Source organism: Panthera pardus, unplaced genomic scaffold (assembly GCF_024362965.1).
Source record: "Panthera pardus isolate Hobbes unplaced genomic scaffold, ASM2436296v1 HiC_scaffold_7, whole genome shotgun sequence".
Classification (NCBI taxonomy): Eukaryota; Metazoa; Chordata; class Mammalia; order Carnivora; family Felidae; genus Panthera; species Panthera pardus.
This window is the reverse complement of record NW_026527002.1, coordinates 28,826,087-28,844,105: the sequence shown is the minus strand read 5'-3', so window position 1 is coordinate 28,844,105 and position 18,019 is coordinate 28,826,087. Positions and strand designations below refer to the sequence as shown.

The 18,019-nt window shown below is 39.9% G+C and overlaps 1 protein-coding gene across 1 annotated transcript in view; it reads right to left on the bottom strand.

The window, feature by feature from the left end:
- The window catches only part of LOC128775278 (proline-rich protein 36-like), a 37,057-nt gene that overhangs the window by 14,831 nt on the left and 4,207 nt on the right, over nucleotides 1–18,019 (bottom strand). Inside the window, exon 3 of the mRNA XM_053896156.1 lies at nucleotides 10,811–11,008. Within this exon, the coding sequence (XP_053752131.1) occupies nucleotides 10,811–11,008 (198 nt within the window). The remainder of the gene's footprint in view (nucleotides 1–10,810; nucleotides 11,009–18,019) is intronic.

Below are 18,019 nucleotides of genomic sequence, written 5' to 3'. Positions count from 1 at the left end.
GCACACAGGCATTTAAAGCTTTTGAGGGAACACAGTGAAGCAGGGAAACTATTAGAACGACTATAAACAGAATAATATCCAAAGTTTGGAGGGGACTCTGAAGCCACAGTCCCCATTACCCAGACCAACTGATGTCAAATAGATTGACTCCCATTGAAGGAGTCACTTTCTTAAGCCAAGTGGCTTGTTCAGTGATGTCATGTAGCCAAGTGTCAACTTCCCCAGAGGTGTTAATCTAAGTGCAGCAAGTAGTGCTGGCCAAGGCACAGACACCTCCTTGCTCAGCTAAAGGGTGAGCAAGGGCTATCCTATCATCGAGAACAACTTTGGCCAGAGTCTTGGGCAACTATTGCTTTAGCAGCAGATTCTGCAATATCTTCAAGAGTCAAGGAAAGGTTCCTGATCATAGCCTCATTTACACTTATTTCTACTTGGGGGATTAGGGATCTGCCAAAGGAAGTAAATTTGGGATCATGAATACCTCCTGGTAATTTCCATTAAAGTCTGTGGCTCAAGACTAAAAAGGTGACAACCATGGAAGTCAGTAAAATTTAAGGGTCTGTAGACCACATGGTTTTATTTTAGTTACCTTTGCCTTGGGTCCTTTTCTTTGTACAGAGCTTGGAAGTAAGTTTCCCCAGGTTTGGGATTGTCTTATTGCTTATAACTTAGAACTCCTTATTTTCTATCTAATGTCTGGCTACATTAATCTTAATCTTAGGATTAATCTTAAATCCTTAGGCACCTACAATTGAGGAGGAAAACACTAAGCACTACTTGATGTTTGTTTGTGCATTCAGAGTCAAGCGGGGCTTGAAAGTTCTCTGCTGAATTCAGCTTCTATAAATGGGTAACAAGAATATACCTGTCACTAAAATCTTTTGCCTTTGCATCTTTTGTCTTCTGTCTGAATCAGTCCTACAGTCAGCCCTTCACTTGACTTAGCTAGGGGAAGAACGCAGATGTGGGTGGTGGAGGAAAGGAGTTAGAAAGAAACAAAAGTGGGGCATTTGGGACAAAAGCAAGCAAAGAACTAACTTTTCCCTGTGCAGGGTCAGCAATGCTGGAAGCTGAAAATGGGCAGGGCTCAGGTTGGGGGAGAGATGGGGAAATGGAGTGAGGACCAGTAAGGTGGTTCAGGCCCATTTTTTTAGGCTGAGAACTAGAGGGAAGCGCTTCTTTGTAGGCTTGGCTTAGGGGTCAAGTTTGAATTTCAGATGACTCACTGGGGGTGGGATGAGACCCTTGCCTAAGAGGCCAGGCCTCCAGGAAATTTCAGAGTATGGATTTACTCTTCTCTCTTCCTCCCACTGAAAAGCTGAAGGGGAAAAAAAAGGGTGGTTCTCATGGCCAGAGCCTTTTTCCCTGATGGCCCCTGTGCCTGTCCAAAGGCCTGGAGAGCAAGGGAAGAAGGCGGGGGATGGTGGGGGGGGGGGGGGGCATCGTGTTCTGCCTGAGCAGATGCCACTGGCCAACTCTGTCCTTCTTCCTTGACTGACTGCAATTTCAAATCGTTTTGTTTCTTTTAATTTTCTTTTTAAAAAAATGTTTCCCCCTTAGGAAAACACTCCCTCATAAACTTTAGTCCAAAGGTGATTTTTTTTTTCCCCTTTTACAGGATGGGGGGCAGGGATTGAATACCCTGTGACTATTTTTAACACATGTGAGAGAGAAAAGATTATTTTCTCTTGCTTACATATTCTGATATTCCCACCACTGGTAACTGACATTTCCCAAAACTAAAAGTGAAATTTCCCAGTAGGGTCTCAAGTCTAAATAAGATTTATTAGAAAATAAGAATGAAGAAAACAGAGAAGGAGAGAGAGAGGGAGACTATAAGAATTTTTCACAGGATTCTAGTTTTTGTCTCAATAAGAAAAATTTAATTTCTTTAAATTCAATTAAATTTTCATTGAATTCATAAGGAGCATTTTTCCATAATGTTATTGCATGCCTCATTTTTCTTTTTATATCCACAGACTTATGTTTAGATTTGAAACTTAAAGGAATACAACTGAGGGGTGTCTGGTGGCTCAGTCCGTTAAACATCCGACTCCAGCTCAGGTAATGATCTCCAAGTTTGTGAGTTCAAGCCCCGCACTGGGCTCTGTTCTGACCACTCAGAGCCTGGAGCCTGCTTTGGATTCTGTCTCTCTCTCTCTCTCTCTCAAAAGTAAATAAATATTTTTTTAAAAAATTTAAGGGTGCCTGGGTAGCTCAGTTGGCTAAGCACCCAACTCTTGGTTTTGGCTCAGGTCATGATCTCACAATTCCTGAGTTCAAGCATCACATCAGGCTCTGTGCTCACAGCATGGAGCCTGCTTGGGACTCTCACTCTCACTCTCTCTCTGCCCCTCCCCTGCTCGCTCTCTCTCTTTCTTTTCTCTCAAAATAAATAAAAGCATAAAAATTTTAAAAGAATACAACTGAATATAGTTTTTTTCCTCACTAAGGAAGTCAAACAAAACAAAGGCAATTGAAACAATATAGAGTTTGGGCCAACCAATTCAAAGTGACTAGTTGCAAGTCTGCAATGAAAACATTAAGCATCCACTGAACAGAATACCTAATTAGTATTGATCACCAAATAATTCTAAGCATATGTGCTATTCACATAGAAAGGAAGCAATATATTTTCTTAGAAAAATAAAAGCAACAGCACTGTATCTGGACCTCATTAGCATGAGGTAAAGAAAAAAGGTCTGATAAAGTGCAATTCATGGCATTGCCACATTAGAAAACATTATTGGACAGGACACTTTATTTAGCAGAAACTGTAATAATGTCCAGGGATAAAAAAGAAGATTTGGGAGGAGAGTTGTGCTAGCAAAGAAGTCTGAGTGAGGACAAGAGTAACAGCCTGAAGTTTCCATCTGGGCTTTCTGCCTAAATAAAAAGAACATCTGATGTGTGTGTGTGTGTGTGTGTGTGTGCGCATAATGGCATAATGCTGGGCAATAAAGTTACAGACATTATCTGCAATCCTCTTATTTAACCTAGAAGGCCCAGCTACCTACTGTATTAATATTGTGCTGATTATACAGGTAAGAAGATGGAGGACTGGAGAGACCAGATAACTGACCCAAGATCACCCACATCCTAAATGGCAAAGGTGGCATTCCATCTGGATTCTCTCTCTTCATCCTTCCATCACAGTGATCAGTGAGTGGGGGGTAGAGGGAAACCCCTCCCAGACTCCCCCCAAAAAGTGCACTTGGACAAGCACATTTCAGCCAGCAAGGGCCCCCCCATCGGCTACTTTCTATTACTCATGTGACCAGAAGAAACCTCAGAGCAGCAAGGTGTTGCTGGCTTTCCTTGCGGAGGGCAGATTTAGATAATGTCATCTCTTTCACCTAGAATCAGATGGAAAGTAGAGGCTATCTCCCAGCATCCAGGCATGCTTAGAAATCTCCAGAGGACTGACCACAGTTTTCAGTTTTGAACTAAAAGTTTTGACCTAATAGAACTGAGAGGAGGTTCACTGCTTAGGAGGAGAACTGACAGAATGGAAGAGAAAAATTCTTAGTTGATTCGTTAGCTGGAACTTGAAATAAAGATGGAGGACAATGTTAATACTTTTACTGTTAAAGCTAATTGAAGAAACCTTGTTTTGTGGAATTTGCTAATTTGTAAATCATTAGCCTATTTCTTTATGGCCTGGGGGGAAATCAGGAATAGAGAGACTGAGATTGGGGAGAAGAGACGTCCCCCAGTGGTGACTTTGCAGTAGCTTGATGGTTAAGAAGGACCCAACCTTGGGGAGCACTGAGGAGGAGGAGGAGAGGTTGGGGTGGAGGTGTGCAAAGAGTCTGTGAAGCTGACAGATTCGATTTTGCTGGGATTCACCCTTTCATCTTTTGTCTAAGAACCAAACTTCCAGACCAAGGACATGTTTTATCTGCACTGATTTTCCCCATTAGCCTAAAGTAGACAATGTTCCTGCCCCTTTTTATACATTGCCTTCCCAATATTTACCCTTAGGAATTTGTTGTAGGGATTCAGGGACATAGGCAGACTTCATGGTGCCCAAGGGCAAGTGCTCCCAGGCCCCAGCAGGGACTTGGTCCCAAACTTGAAAGTCATCAGGAGTGAGGCAGAACACCCTCACCATTTCTGCCTTTTGTCTCTATTTCTTTCATCACACCTCTGAACTTTTCACCTCTGCAGACCTACTTTACTGCTCCCATGAACATGTGATCAATGAGGTCACAGAAAAGCTCGGTTTCCATCACCTCAGTTCCAGGAATACTACCCACTGTATCTCATTTCCAAACATGAGAGCAAAAATGTGACTGATCCAATTCGTCAGGTGTTCGTCTTTGAGCCAATCATCATGACTGAGAATGTTGATTTTGAATAGGAAGAGAGTTCCCTCTCTGAGAACGAGGTTTGATATGAGCTAGGCAGGCAGTCTCCTACAGACTCCCTGTGGCTTTCTTTTTTTTTGCTTTCTTTTTTTTTTTAATTTTTTTAAACGTTTATTTATTTTTGAGATAGAGAGAGACAGGGCATGAACGGGGGAGGGTCAGAGAGAAAGGGAGACACAGAATTTGAAACAGGCTCCAGGCTGTGAGCGATCAGCACAGAGCCCAACGCGGGGCTTGAACTCACAGACCGTGAGATCATGACCTGAGCCGAAGTCGGACGCTTAACCGACTGAGCCACCCAGGTGCCCCTCCCTGTGGCTTTCTACATCATGTTTTAACTTCTCATATCATGACTTCTAGATTCTCTAAAATACACTTTTTCCCTTTTTCCATGTTAACTGCTACTTACTTCCATTACTTTAAGAATATTAATTAACGTGTCCTCTGCTTTTCCCAGCCCAACTTCACAACTCAAAGAGGCACAACACAAAGAGAACTTTGCTCTTCTGTGAACCCCCACTCCAGTCTCCTTGCCTCTGGATTAAGAGGCAGGAAGGACGCTTGAATTGTTGCGATATAATCAAGTACAGTATATTCTTTTAAAGACAGAAGTGAAAACAATTAATCTCCTTTTTAGGATTACATTAAATATTTGTTTCTTTAATTTTAGAGGTCAGCTGATCCTGTCCACTAAGAAGTAACGATGTTAAGTTCCTTGTCTCATTTGTGGCTGAATTCTCTGTACAGGATTTTTGGTTTTAACACACTGCCTCTCACCCTAGTATATCAGGGTCCAAGGCACAGAATAAGAAAAGGAACAGCAGGAACCTCACCAGCCTATGTCTTAGCTCAGAGTGGGCAACCTTTACTGATGGGGTCCCTCTGGCACATGCATGCCATGCTATCATACAGATGTTTTGAGAGGCAGAATTTTGGATGACCAGGTCTTAGCTGTAGTCTTAGTTGAAGTCTTTCTGAATTCTCGAGAGGTTTTACTCACAAGAAAGGCCAGTGATCCTGTTTGGGATACTGCCCACCTTTATTGCACAATGAAACCTCGTAGGCTGAAAGAGCTGCTACATCAGCTCTTTTAGAGAAATGGGATCTTCTAGAGAAATCACATGCACAAATAACTCTCTCTGGGCCACCATTACCAAATTAAATGGTTGGATAAGAACTAAGTGACTTCCATGACTGCTTGATGCTCTAAAATTCCAGGACAAATATATAAGAAGAACAGGAGAAATTCATCAGATATCAAACACAAAAGGGATCGATAGGAAGCCCTCAGACTAAATGTAATTTTTTTAAAATCTGGGCATTTTTAAAAATAGCCCAAATAATCAACTGCTTAAGAAGTTTGAGGAAATGCTCTTGTAATCACTGTGGAAGGGAAGAAACAGTCTCAACAATAAATTGTTTTTAAAATTGTGAAATAAAATTCTACATTTTAAATCTTTAAAACACAGGCAAGCTGTTCTTCTCTGCAGCTCATGAAGCTCTTAAACATAGATTACCTCATGGCAACGATAAAGTATTTATAACCATTTTATAAATGAGGACACTGGAATTCAAAGGAATGGGACTCAAGCAAAATAACATGCTTGCCCAAATGTCCATCAACTGATGAAAGGATAAAGAAGATGTGGTACATATACAATGGAATATTACTCGGCGATCAAAAAGAATGAAATCTTGCCACTTGCAACAACACGGATAGAACTAGAATGTATTATGCTAAGCAAACTAAGTCAGTCAAAGAAGGAAATATCATATGATTTAACTCGTGTGGAATTTAAGAAACAAAACAGATGAACATAGCGGAAAGGAAGGAAACATAAGATAAAAACAGAGAGGGAGGCAAAGCATAAGAGGCTCTTAAATACAGAGAACAAACAAGGTTGCTGGTGGGGTATAGGTTGGGAGGAATGGGCTAAATGGGTGATGGCATTAAGGAGGTCACTTGTTGGCATGAGCACTGGGTGTTACATGTAAATGACGAATCACTAAATTCTACTCCTGAAACCAATATTATACTACATGTTAACTAACTTGGATTAAAAAAATAATAATAGCATGCTCATGAGATTATAATCCAAAGCTTCAATAGGTGGACAGAAATGGAATTTTCTGATATCAAGAGAAGCTTTATTTTGTCTAATGACCATACCCTCATTTTTATTCTTTTTAAAAAGGCTAATCTCCATTTAACAAATGAGAAGACAGGAGTGTTTGGCTAACTCAGTCAGTGGAGCATGTGATTCTTGATCTCTGGGTTGTAAGTTCAAGCCCCATGCTGGGTGTAGAGATTGCTTAAAAATAAAAATCTTTTTTTTTTTTTTTTTTTTTAAAGGGGATCCTGACTGGCTCAGTTGGTATAACATGTGACTCATGATCTTGGGGTTGTGAGTTCAAGCCCCACATTGAATGTGGAGATTACTTTTAAAAAATTTAAATTAAAAAAAAATTTAAATGCTAAAATAATTTTGCAAATCAAAAATGATATACAATTATTAAATTATGCAGTTTTATGCTTACATATTTAAAAATATGAATAAATTTATTTCCCACCAAAACTGATATCAAATAGACTCACCTAATTTTATTTTTTATTAAAAAAAATTTTTTTAACATTTATTTATTTTTGAGAGACAGTATGAGTGGGGGAGGGGCAGAGAGAGAGGGAGACAGAATCTGAAGCAGGCTCCAGGCTCCGAGCTGTCAGCACAGCGCCTGACACGGCACTTGAACCCACGAACTGTGAGTTCATGACCTGAGCCAAAGTCAAGACGCTTAACTGATTGGGCCACCCAGGTACCCCAGAGACTCACCTAATTTTAAAAGCTGAAAATTTTTCTTCATATTTGGCAATTAAAAAAATTCTATTTAAGAATGTGTGCTTGTGTGTGTGTTGTGTTTCTCTGTGTGTGAGTGTGTCTGTCTAATTGTCTTGATGGGGCTAAGTGTAACTGCCACTAAAGCAATGAAGAAAGATTTGGCATTCTTATATAAGAAAACATGGTCAGTTTTAAAAAAATGGGAATATCCCTATGTACTTACTTCCTCCTGAAGGACTTCTGAAGGAGCCATGAGACATAAAAAGTGTGTTACTTCAGGCAGCATTTCCAAACGTGTAGTATGGTAGATAATTTCATAGTGCATATGAATAAACATTTGTATTTGAAGAACTATGCATTTTTTACTGCCTCACCCCCCCAAACACTCTGCCTTGGGATCACTCGTTTTACTCACAGAATTTATTTGGCTCCTAGGGGCACCTGGGTGGCTCAGTCAGTTGAGCAGCTGATCTCAGCTCAGGTCACCATCTCGTGGTTTGTGGGTTTGAGCCCTGCATCAGGCTCTGTGCTGACAACTCGAAGCCTGGAGCCTGCTTCAGATTCTGTGTCTCCCTCTCTCTCTCTGCCCCCCCCCCCCCACTTGTACTCTGTTTTTACTCCAACATAAATAAATATTTTTAAAAATTAAAGAAAAAAAAGAAAAAAAAAGAATTTATTTGGCTCCTCATGTTTGCCACCAGCATCCCAGGCTCGGAAGGTCATCCTCCTTTTCCCCACTCAGTTCTGCATTGTCTTTTCTGACCCCATCTCCCCGTCCTCCATAACTGCAGGAACTCTTACCTGAGCCCTCTGCAACTCACAGTAAATCATCCAAACCCAATCTAGAGAAGCAAGTCTAGCTGTCTGTCTCATAAAGCAAAGCCATTCCCTGTTAACCAAGAGTTAAAGGTGATAGTAAAGGGCTTGCTTTCTATTTCGGTTATTTTTTGCTATAGAACAAATTACCCCAAACTTAGTGGCTTAAAATGACAACCACTCTGTTTGCCTTCTAGCTTCTGTGGGTTGACAGCTCAACCAGCAGTTCTGTTGGTCTCCCTTGGCATCTTCCAAAGGATGGCTGTAGCTGGAGGCATCTGGGCCCCTCCCTCCCCCCAGGAGGCCAGCAGGCTGAGCATCCTTCCTCTACATGCAGAGCACAGGTACGTAGTTTGGGGCTCCCAAAAGAGACAGAAAATGGAAACCTCCAGGCCTTCTTAAGGCTTAATCTGAGAGCTGGCATACCATCCCTGTTCCATCTTCTATTACTTAAGTAGTCCCAGAACCAGCCCATAATCAAAGTGAAGGGAAATAAATTCCACCTCTGAGGTAGGGGAGGTGGTGACAAAGAATTTGCAGACATCTTTAATTCGCAACAATTTCTCAAACAAGAGAGTTCCTTTTAGTTTCTATGTAGAACAAGTGCTTTGAGGTTTCAAAACCTATTCATTATCCTTTGGAATAAACTTTAATTCCTTGGGTATAAAAAGTAGGCTATTTCCCCAAAGCAGGGAAACACTGAGGTTAAGAGCTGGTTCAGACAGACAGTAAGTGATTATAAAGTGATATACACATAACACAGACTACTTGCCTTTCAAATAACACTCAAATCAAGTTTAACAATCATAAACCATAGAGCACATAGATGTACTCACATTCTCTACTTTCTTAGATATTAAAATTCATTTTCTGATCAGTAAAGACATTTCTGTCCACACTTTTAAGTTAAAAAACAGACTATAATTGGGTGCCTGGGTGGCTCAGTTGGTTAAGTGTCTGACTTCTGCTCAGGTCATGATCTCAGGGTTTGTGAGTTCAAGCCCCTTGTTGGGCTCTATGCTGACAGCTCGGAGCCTGGAGCCTGCTTCAGATTCTATGTCTCCCTCTCTCTCTCTGTCCCTACCCCACTTGTGCTCTGTCTCTCTCTGCCTCAAAAAAATAAATAAAACATTTAAAAAATTTAAAAACAGACTATAATTTATAAGAAGTATCAATAAATTGGTTACAAATGAGGTTTTTTCCCCCCATCCCAAATGCATCTAAGCAAATAAAGAGCACAGTTTAAATTAACCTACCATGGGAGGGTCGTCTGGGTGGCTCAGTCGGTTGAGTGTCAGACTTCGGTTCAGGTCATGATCTCATGCTCTGTGAGTTCGAGCCCCACGTTGGGCTCTGTGCTGACAGCTCAGAGCCTGGAACCTGCTTCGGATTCTGTGTCTCCCTCTCTCTCTGCCCCTCCCCCGCTCGTGCTCACTCTCTCTCTCTCTCTCTCTCTGTCAAAAATAAACATTAAAAAAAATTTAAATTAACCTACTTGGGAACCTTTCCTGCTTTAATTTAATCTCCTGTACCTCTGAAACATTTTCCCAGAGTATTAAGACACTTTCAGAATAGGTGCCTCTATTTCTGTTTATTTCACAATCTCCCTCTTTTCTCCTTTTTATTTAATCAAAATGTATGCATTTATTTAAGGTAATTAAAGAGAATCTACAAGAGGGAAGCAGTTGTGTGAACAATTTAAAAATCGCTCACATTCAATTTGGTAAATAGACTGTACTTATATTTGGAATGGCTGTATGAAGATGTTTCTCGAGTCAAATCTTTTAGCTGTATGGGGAAAACTGCCAATTTTGCTCGACTGCTCCTGAGTGGTTACTCCCTGCAATTCTACTTATGATAGAAGTAGATGCTGAGAGAATTGCCTTTCCCTTTGGCCTCTTCTGTGACTCGTCTAGGACTGGGCTTGACAAATGTTTGGGTTCAAAGGGCTTTTCTCTTTGAAAAGCAAATAGAAGGAGTGGAGATGTGAAGAGTGCAAGTAATTAAGTAGGAATATATTGTCAATTTACTGGAATTTACTTTACAGACTTGGTGGTCATTTTCTACCCATGTCATCACTCATTGACTGTATTTGTTATTGCATGTGCAAAATGTTGTACTGAAGTAAACAGACGGAAAACAGCCTACTGGTTACTTACAGGGATGTGGGAGTTTCTCCAGCCCAGACATTTATCTATAACAACACAGTAGGAGTTCTTTACCTCAGAGCTTTATGAAGATAACAAAAGAGTAACTGTGTGGTAATGATTGAACAGACAGGGCAGAATAAGAAGTACATGCATTTTACAATACCTGGCTTACATGTGACTACAAAGATATTAATTTTCAATAAAATTACTTCACTCTCATAAAAATCTTATCCAATTATACAACGGAATAATCCCATCACTGGGTGGATTCGTCTTCCCATATTATCCAAATTCTCCTGTCCTCTACAGGGGAGCTGCCTCCAGGGTAGTTCTTGGGAAGCAGCTTTAGGAATTCAATTTAGGGAAGCTTATTTTGGGGAGGAAAATGTCCAAGACTTTGATACTCATGGGAAAAGATGTGAATTCCTGCCCCTCATTTCTAGCTCCAGGGGAATTGGCTTCCTGTTTGCACCAAGCTCTAATCAGCCTTCTTCCCCCACTCGTTCTGAAACTGTCCAGCTGCACAGATGAGAGGGAAGTTTTATTTTTCTCCTGTAGCACAATTGGGGGCCGGGCTGAAAAGAGATTTCCTCCACCAGCAGAAAGAGGATGCGGGATATTTGTTTGAAACCCTTACTTTCTCCATCCGCGATCCACCCACAGCCGCAAAGCCTGGAGGTAAGGATTTAACCACCAGACAGGCAAGAGCAAATGGGCCGTGACGTCATCAACATCCGCCCACCGCGCGCTGGAGGTTGACAAGGTCATGGGGGCAGAGCTGTAAGTGTTTAACCTGGTACAGTCCTCGCACAGTACTTCTCCTTCGACGACAGGGCTTCATAGGTAAGCAAAACATATCCTAGGAGAAAAAAATGACACACACAGGCCAAAGCGAAAACAGTTAAACACAAAATCTGTAAATCGCCTCCTTAGAGAGAAGTAGCCTGGAAGTTTCCAAATATCATAGGAAAAAAAAATCTTTTTTTTATTAAAAATTTTTTTCCCCAACGTTTATTTGTTTTTGAGCCAGAGAGAGACAGAGCATGAACAGGGGAGGGGCAGAGAGAGAGGGAGACACAGAATCTGAAACAGGCTGCAGGCTCTGAGTGGTCAGCACAGAGCCCGACACGGGGCTCGAACTCATGGGGCCGTGAGATCATAACCTGAGCCGAAGTCAGACGCCCAACCGACCAAGCCACCCAGGCGCCCCAGGAAAAAAAAAAAATCTTAAAATACGGAGCAAACATCCAGCATGGTTTCAAGTGACAAATCAAAGAATAAAATACTAGTAAATTTTCCTAAATTAGTTGCTAAATTACTGAAATCCGTTTGTGAAAAAAATTCTGAGATTTAAACTAAGATGAACACTGAAGTTACTTAAAAAATAAAGTGAGAATAAAAGTGGACTAGGGCTGTTAAGCCTCAAAACTAGATGGTCGAGGGGCGTCTGGGTGGCCCAGTCGGTTAAGCCTCCCACTTTGGCTCAGGTCATGATCTCGAGGTTCATGAGTTCAAGCTCTGTGTCAAGCAGACTCTGTGCTGACAGCTCGGAGCTTGGAGCCTGCTTCAGACTGTGTCTCCTCCTCTCGCTGCCCCTCCCCCGCTCACGCTCTGTCTCTGTCTCTCAAAAATGAATAAACGTTAAAAACAAACAAACAAGCAAAACTAGATGGTCGCAAACACTGACCAATGGAGGGAGGAGGTGCCTTACATTCTAAATTCTGCCCTAAACATGGCTAAAGTTTTCCAAGAAAATATACTTTTCTATAAATTTTGTTTGGCATACTAGAATATTAAAAAAACCCCAACATATTATTGTTACATATTTGGAAACTTCTGTATACAATCACTTCTTAATGTGTAAGGCACGATAAAGCCATCTTAAATATTCAGAAACAGATTTATGCTTTTATTTTTTTTTTTTAATTTTTTTTAACGTTTATTTATTTTTCAGACAGAGAGAGACAGAGCATGAACAGGGGAGGGGCAGAGAGAGAGGGAGACACAGAATCTGAAACAGGCTCCAGGCTCTGAGCTGTCAGCACAGAGCCCGACGCGGGGCTCGAACTCACGGCCGCGAGATCATGACCTGAGCCGAAGTCGGACGCTTAACCGACCAAGCCACCCAGGCGCCCCAGATTTATGCTTTTAAAAAGAACTGATAGGCACGCCTGGGTGGCTCAGTCTGTTAAGCATCCGACTAGGGTCATGATCTCCTGGTTTGTGGGTTTGAGCCCCGCATTGGGCTCTATGCTGACAGCTCAGAGCCTGGAGCCTGCTTCGGATTCTGTGTGTGTATATCTCGCTCTCTGCCCCTCCCCTGCTCACACTCTATCTTTCAGAAATAGTAAATAAACATTAAAAAAAAAAAGAACCAATAAAGCTCTAGCAGAAGGAGGCATGATTAGAAAGTCAACATGTCAGTTTAAGGTAATTGAATGCAGTTTAGTGTGCATTGGTAGAATGCCTATATGTTTGGCTTATGCTGTCGTTTTCTGAGGATTCTAGAACCCTGGGCATTCACTGGAATCAGCTGCCTATTAGTAGGTATGCAACATTCTCCAAGTTCTGTGAGCAAAGAACTGAGGAAGCTTTTTTGATCTGCTTTTCTAGATTTGATGACACCTCCAACCCTATCAAAGTGCTTGAACATTTTTCCCTCTCATCATTGATTGACCTTTATCTGTATTTTTCTTGTTCTGCAGATAAATACGAAGTGGTTAAAAGATACTAATTTTAATTTCACCTTTTATTTTTGTACTAAGGTTTTTTGTTTGTTGTAGTGATACTATGCCAAAGTGATTGTATTGTCATTTTAAGAAGGTTACTTAAGCAGTTATCCAACATTTTGCATTATATTTGGTTAAAACAGAACATTAAGACAAAACCTACTGGTTGTATAAAGGAAAAGATATACCTCCAACATATGTGTGTGTGTGTATGTATATATGCGTGTGCATATATATGTGTGTATGTGTATATATATATGCTAAAGTGTATACAAATTGGTCTTTACTTTAACACCTTAATACTTATGTTTATTCCTATCAGATATCATGGTCAAGCAAGATGCATTGCCCTAAAAATTTGAACACACAGTTGCAAAATTCTGATACTTCCATCTATTATGCCTATAAGAAAACTCCCCTTCATTACTGTGTATGTGTAAAATACGGAGCTAATTCAGTAACAAGTATTTTCTGCAGCCTTTACATACATTTCTGCATAATGAGATGTCTTAATGTACTTACTATAACTAGAAATTATGCATATTACTAGAAATTATGTCTTGGTTTTGCAGCTTCAAATACAACTCTCGGCCTCGCAGCCTCTAACAACGAGCACTAAAATTGCAAGTAACAGTTAGAGCCCTGAGCCCCTTAGAGAAGCATTCCTTAAAGTTCCTTCTGTGGACAGCAGTGAGACCTGTGTGAAGCCTGTTTCAAAGAGTAGGGAGAGGAGGTAGGATTCCTTGTTAAAAACATTTGGGAAACATTTTATATCCTCCCTGTTGGAGATTCACAACATACATTAACATATTAAAGACTCTTACATTTATGCTCAATTGATTTTCAACAAAGGTGCCAAGGCAATTCAATAGGGAAAGGATAGTGATTTCAACAAATGGTGCTGGGACAATTGGATATCCACATGCAGAAAGATATATTTAAACTCCTACCTCCCATCACACTCAAAATTTAACCCAAAATGAATCATTCATCTAAATGTAAGAGATAAATTATAAAACTCTTAGAAGAAACATAGGACAAAATCGTCATGACTTTAATAAATATGACAAAAAAGCACAGCAATAAAAGAAAAAAATGGACAAATTGAACTTTATCAAAATTAAGAATATTTGGGGCACCTGGGTTGAGCGTCCGACTTCAACTCAGATGGTGATCTCACTGTTCCTGAGTTTGAGCCCGGTGTCAGGCTCTGTGCTGACAGCTCAGAGCCTAGAGCCGGCTTTGGATTCTGTGTCTCCCTCTGTCTCTGTCCCTCCCCTGCTTGCACTCTGTCTCTCTCTTTCAAAAATAAACACTAAAAAGTTTTTTAAATGAAAGATATTTGTGCTTACAAAGACACCATTAAGAAAGTGAAAAGATATGCCACAGAAGGAGAAGATATTTGCAAACCATATTGGATTAAGGTCTTGTATCCAGACTATAAGGAATCCTTGCAACACAATAATAAAAGGAAATAACCCATTTTTAAAATGGGCAAAACATTCCAATAAACACTTAAGCAAAGAAGATATATGAATGGCCAATAAACACACGAAAAGCTACTCAGTATTATTCACCATCAGGAAATCAAATCAAAACTACGGCTGAGATACCACCATGTACCACTACGATGACTAGTTGGTGAAGATGTGGGGAGATCGGAACTCATGCACTGCAGGCGGGAATGCAAAATAGTACAGCCACTTTGCAAAAACAGTTTGGGGGGTTCTTAAAAAGTTAAACTTACCATGTCATTCACAACTTCAACCCTAAGTATACACCCAGTAAGTAAACATATAAAAATATATGTCCACACCAAGTCTTGTACATGAATGGTCAGTAGCATTATTCACAGTAGCCAAAATTCATAATGGAAACAATCCAAATGCCCATAAACTTATGAATGGATAAAAAAAAATTGAGGTATATCCATATGAAACACTACTTGTCAATAAAAAGAAATGAAGTACTAGCATATGCTGCAAAATGGATGAGCCTCAAAAACATTATGCTTAGTGAAAGAAGCTAGACACAAAAAACAAATATTGTATGAGTCCATTTATGTACAATTTCCAGAAGAGGCAAATCTATAAAGACAGAAAATAAATTAGTGGTTGCCTAGGGCTGGAGGTAGGAATTCAAAGTAATGACAAATGAGAACAAGGGATACTTTTGAGGTGATGAAAATTTGGTTAGAATTGTTTATATAAGGAAGGAGAAGAGGAGTTTTTAAAAGAAGCATTAACAAGATATACTCTGCAAATAAGTATTTGGTACTTTTTGTCAAAGAGAGAAATGATTGTGGGAATGAGAAATGGATAAAGGATTTATTATATCCAGTTGGCTACTTTGTGAAGAATTTCTTATAACCATATTAACAAAGAACTACTACAACCATATATCTATATGGAACACCATTGGATTATGAAATGGAACAGGGAATGTTATTTGTCCTTTGTCTTTGTTCCAAATATATGCAGATAATATTAATGAGCCCAAAAGATACCAGCTGGAATTTCAGAAGTGTTGGTTTTCACTTTTGGAAAGTGAATATAAACTTTTGATGGAATTATTTTAGGGGCATGCCAGCTAGAAGGCCAAAAAAAAACATTTTTAAACACCATTTTATATAAATTTTGCATTAATCTATTCATAGTCACTTGTAACTAGAATATTCTTTTAAACAAAAGTTTGTATTGAACTAAAAAACGAAAATCATCCAAGATTAAACTTGTTTAAGCAAGAGGAGAAAACTCCCCTTGTTAACACAAGGGGAGAAGGCAAGAACTTTTTGATGATCTCTGAAATCTGAATTTGTGTTCCAAGTACACATGTAAACTACAGCTAAATAACATGCTTATGACAGAAGAACAAGCCAAAAAGCCTGCAGGTAGGAACCCCAGTCCACTTTGGAAAGCCAAAATACCCCCTTTCTCCCATCCATCCCCATCCAGGTCAATCTGATTTTTGTCTGTAATTTCACTTTTGTTGATACCAACACTTGTCTATAAAGTTTGGGTTTCAACTCTATGTTGTAAATTCTACTTCCACTTCTTTTTTTTTTTTAATTTTTTTAACGTTTATTTATTTTTGAGACAGAGAGAGACAGAGCATGAATGGGGGAGGGGCAGAGAGAGAGGGAGACACAGAATCGGAAGCAGGCTCCAGGCTCTGAGCCATCAGCCCAGAGCCCGATGCGGGGCTCGAACTCACGGACCGCGAGATCGTGACCTGAGCTGAAGTCGGACGCTTAACCGACTGAGCCACCCAGGCGCCCCTCTACTTCCACTTCTTACTGGCTTTTTTAATGCTAGTTTTAAGGCTTTCCCCCCTCAAAACCAGGCATTCCTCTGATGGTATCACATCGTCATATATTCTTCATACCTCTTTATGTTGACTGCATCTTGTTTTCTCAAAAACAGTTTTGCAATTTCTGATGTGCGTTTGCTGTTTTCTGAATTAAAGAGTAAAATATTTTTCACTCCTACTTATAAACAGAATACCTTAAGTTAACTCCAGGTTGTGTGAAGAGTTGAGGATGTGACAGAGCTAGATGGAGAAGTCTGGCAAACACTTTTTCCTTTGAAGGATGGGATAGAACTTATTTGTAAGGGCACTCTGCCCCCTGATAGAAGTCACCTCTATGTGCCTCTTGAATCTGGGTACTATGACAAAAGCAGGACCCCTGTCAAGACTTTGTCCATATTTATGTGTCACTTCATTAGCTTAAAACGATCTTTATTCTCACTTACTGGATCCAAGCATTGTTAAGTACTTAACAATTGTTTTAAATAATTTTAGTAACAATTATGTAATCACCTTCACAGAATGTAGAGAAAAATGAGAAAAGTAATCATGCTTTGTTCTACTACCCTAATGCAACCTTTGTTAGCATTTTAATATGTTTCCTTCCTTTTTCTATCGGCTCTTTTTTGCAGAGTTATAATCATAATCTACTTAAAGTTTGGGGTTCTGTTCTATATAATAAGATTCTGGTTACTAAATGTTCTTCATAATCCTAGTGCTCTGCATAATACAATATACTTGATGATCTTGGATTTTTTGACATTTAAAAAAACAGACAATACTGTGATGAGCATTTTTCTGCATATACTCTATCAATATTTGGGGTTTAATAATTATCTTTAATGAATCTTAAAGACTCAAGCCCTCCAAGACTCAAGCAGTACAGCAGAATGGCACTCCAGGAGGAAGTCCATAGTGACGATGGATGCCAACTTTCTCCTAGAAATTTGCGCTGATTTAAGAAAAAATTTTTAATGGGATTAAGAATCAGATTTGGGGTGCTTGGGTGGCTTGGTTGGTGGTGCATCCAACTCTTGATTTCGGCTCAGGTCATCATCCCAGGGTCATGGGATCAAGCCCCGTGTCAGGCTCCACACTGAATGTGGAGCCTGCTTGAGATTCTTTCTCTCTCCCTCTGCCTCTCTCCCCTGCTTGCGAGCTCTCTCTCTCTCTCTCTCTCTCTCTCTCAATCTCTCAAATTAAAAAAAAAAATTTTTTTTAAGGAATCAGATTTGTAGTTTAAGTCAGCAACCACTCAGAATTATATACAAAAGAGAAAAGATGAAAAAAAAACATCAAAGGGAGGAGCAGAGGGCCTTGAAATTCATTTCTTCCAAGTTTATCAGGGAGGGTATCCTACCACCAGAGAGCAAGTAGAAATGTTCACATTTGTTCAATGAGATATCCAAAGGAATGCACCTTTGTTAGCTAATAACAGACTCCTGTGGACTTGACATCTGCTACTTCCAAGGTCGAAAATAGGTACTTTGACTTAAATGGGAACAAAAGGAAAATTAGAATCTAATAACCTTTTGTTCTTAATAACAAATAGTTTTCATGGGGTGCCTGGCTGGTTTATCTGGTAGGGCATGAGACTCTTGATCTTGGGATCATGAGTTTGAGCCCCATGTTGGGTGCAGAGATTACTTAAAAATGAATAAATAAATAAATAAAACAAAACAAACCTCTGAAAAAATAGTTTACATTTTATCTTTATTAAAAAACGAAGGCAGTGCTACTCAAGATTACATGCTGCAGTATTTTCATAGATTGAAATGGTTGATAAGCTCCAAGTTGGTTTCTTCAGTCTC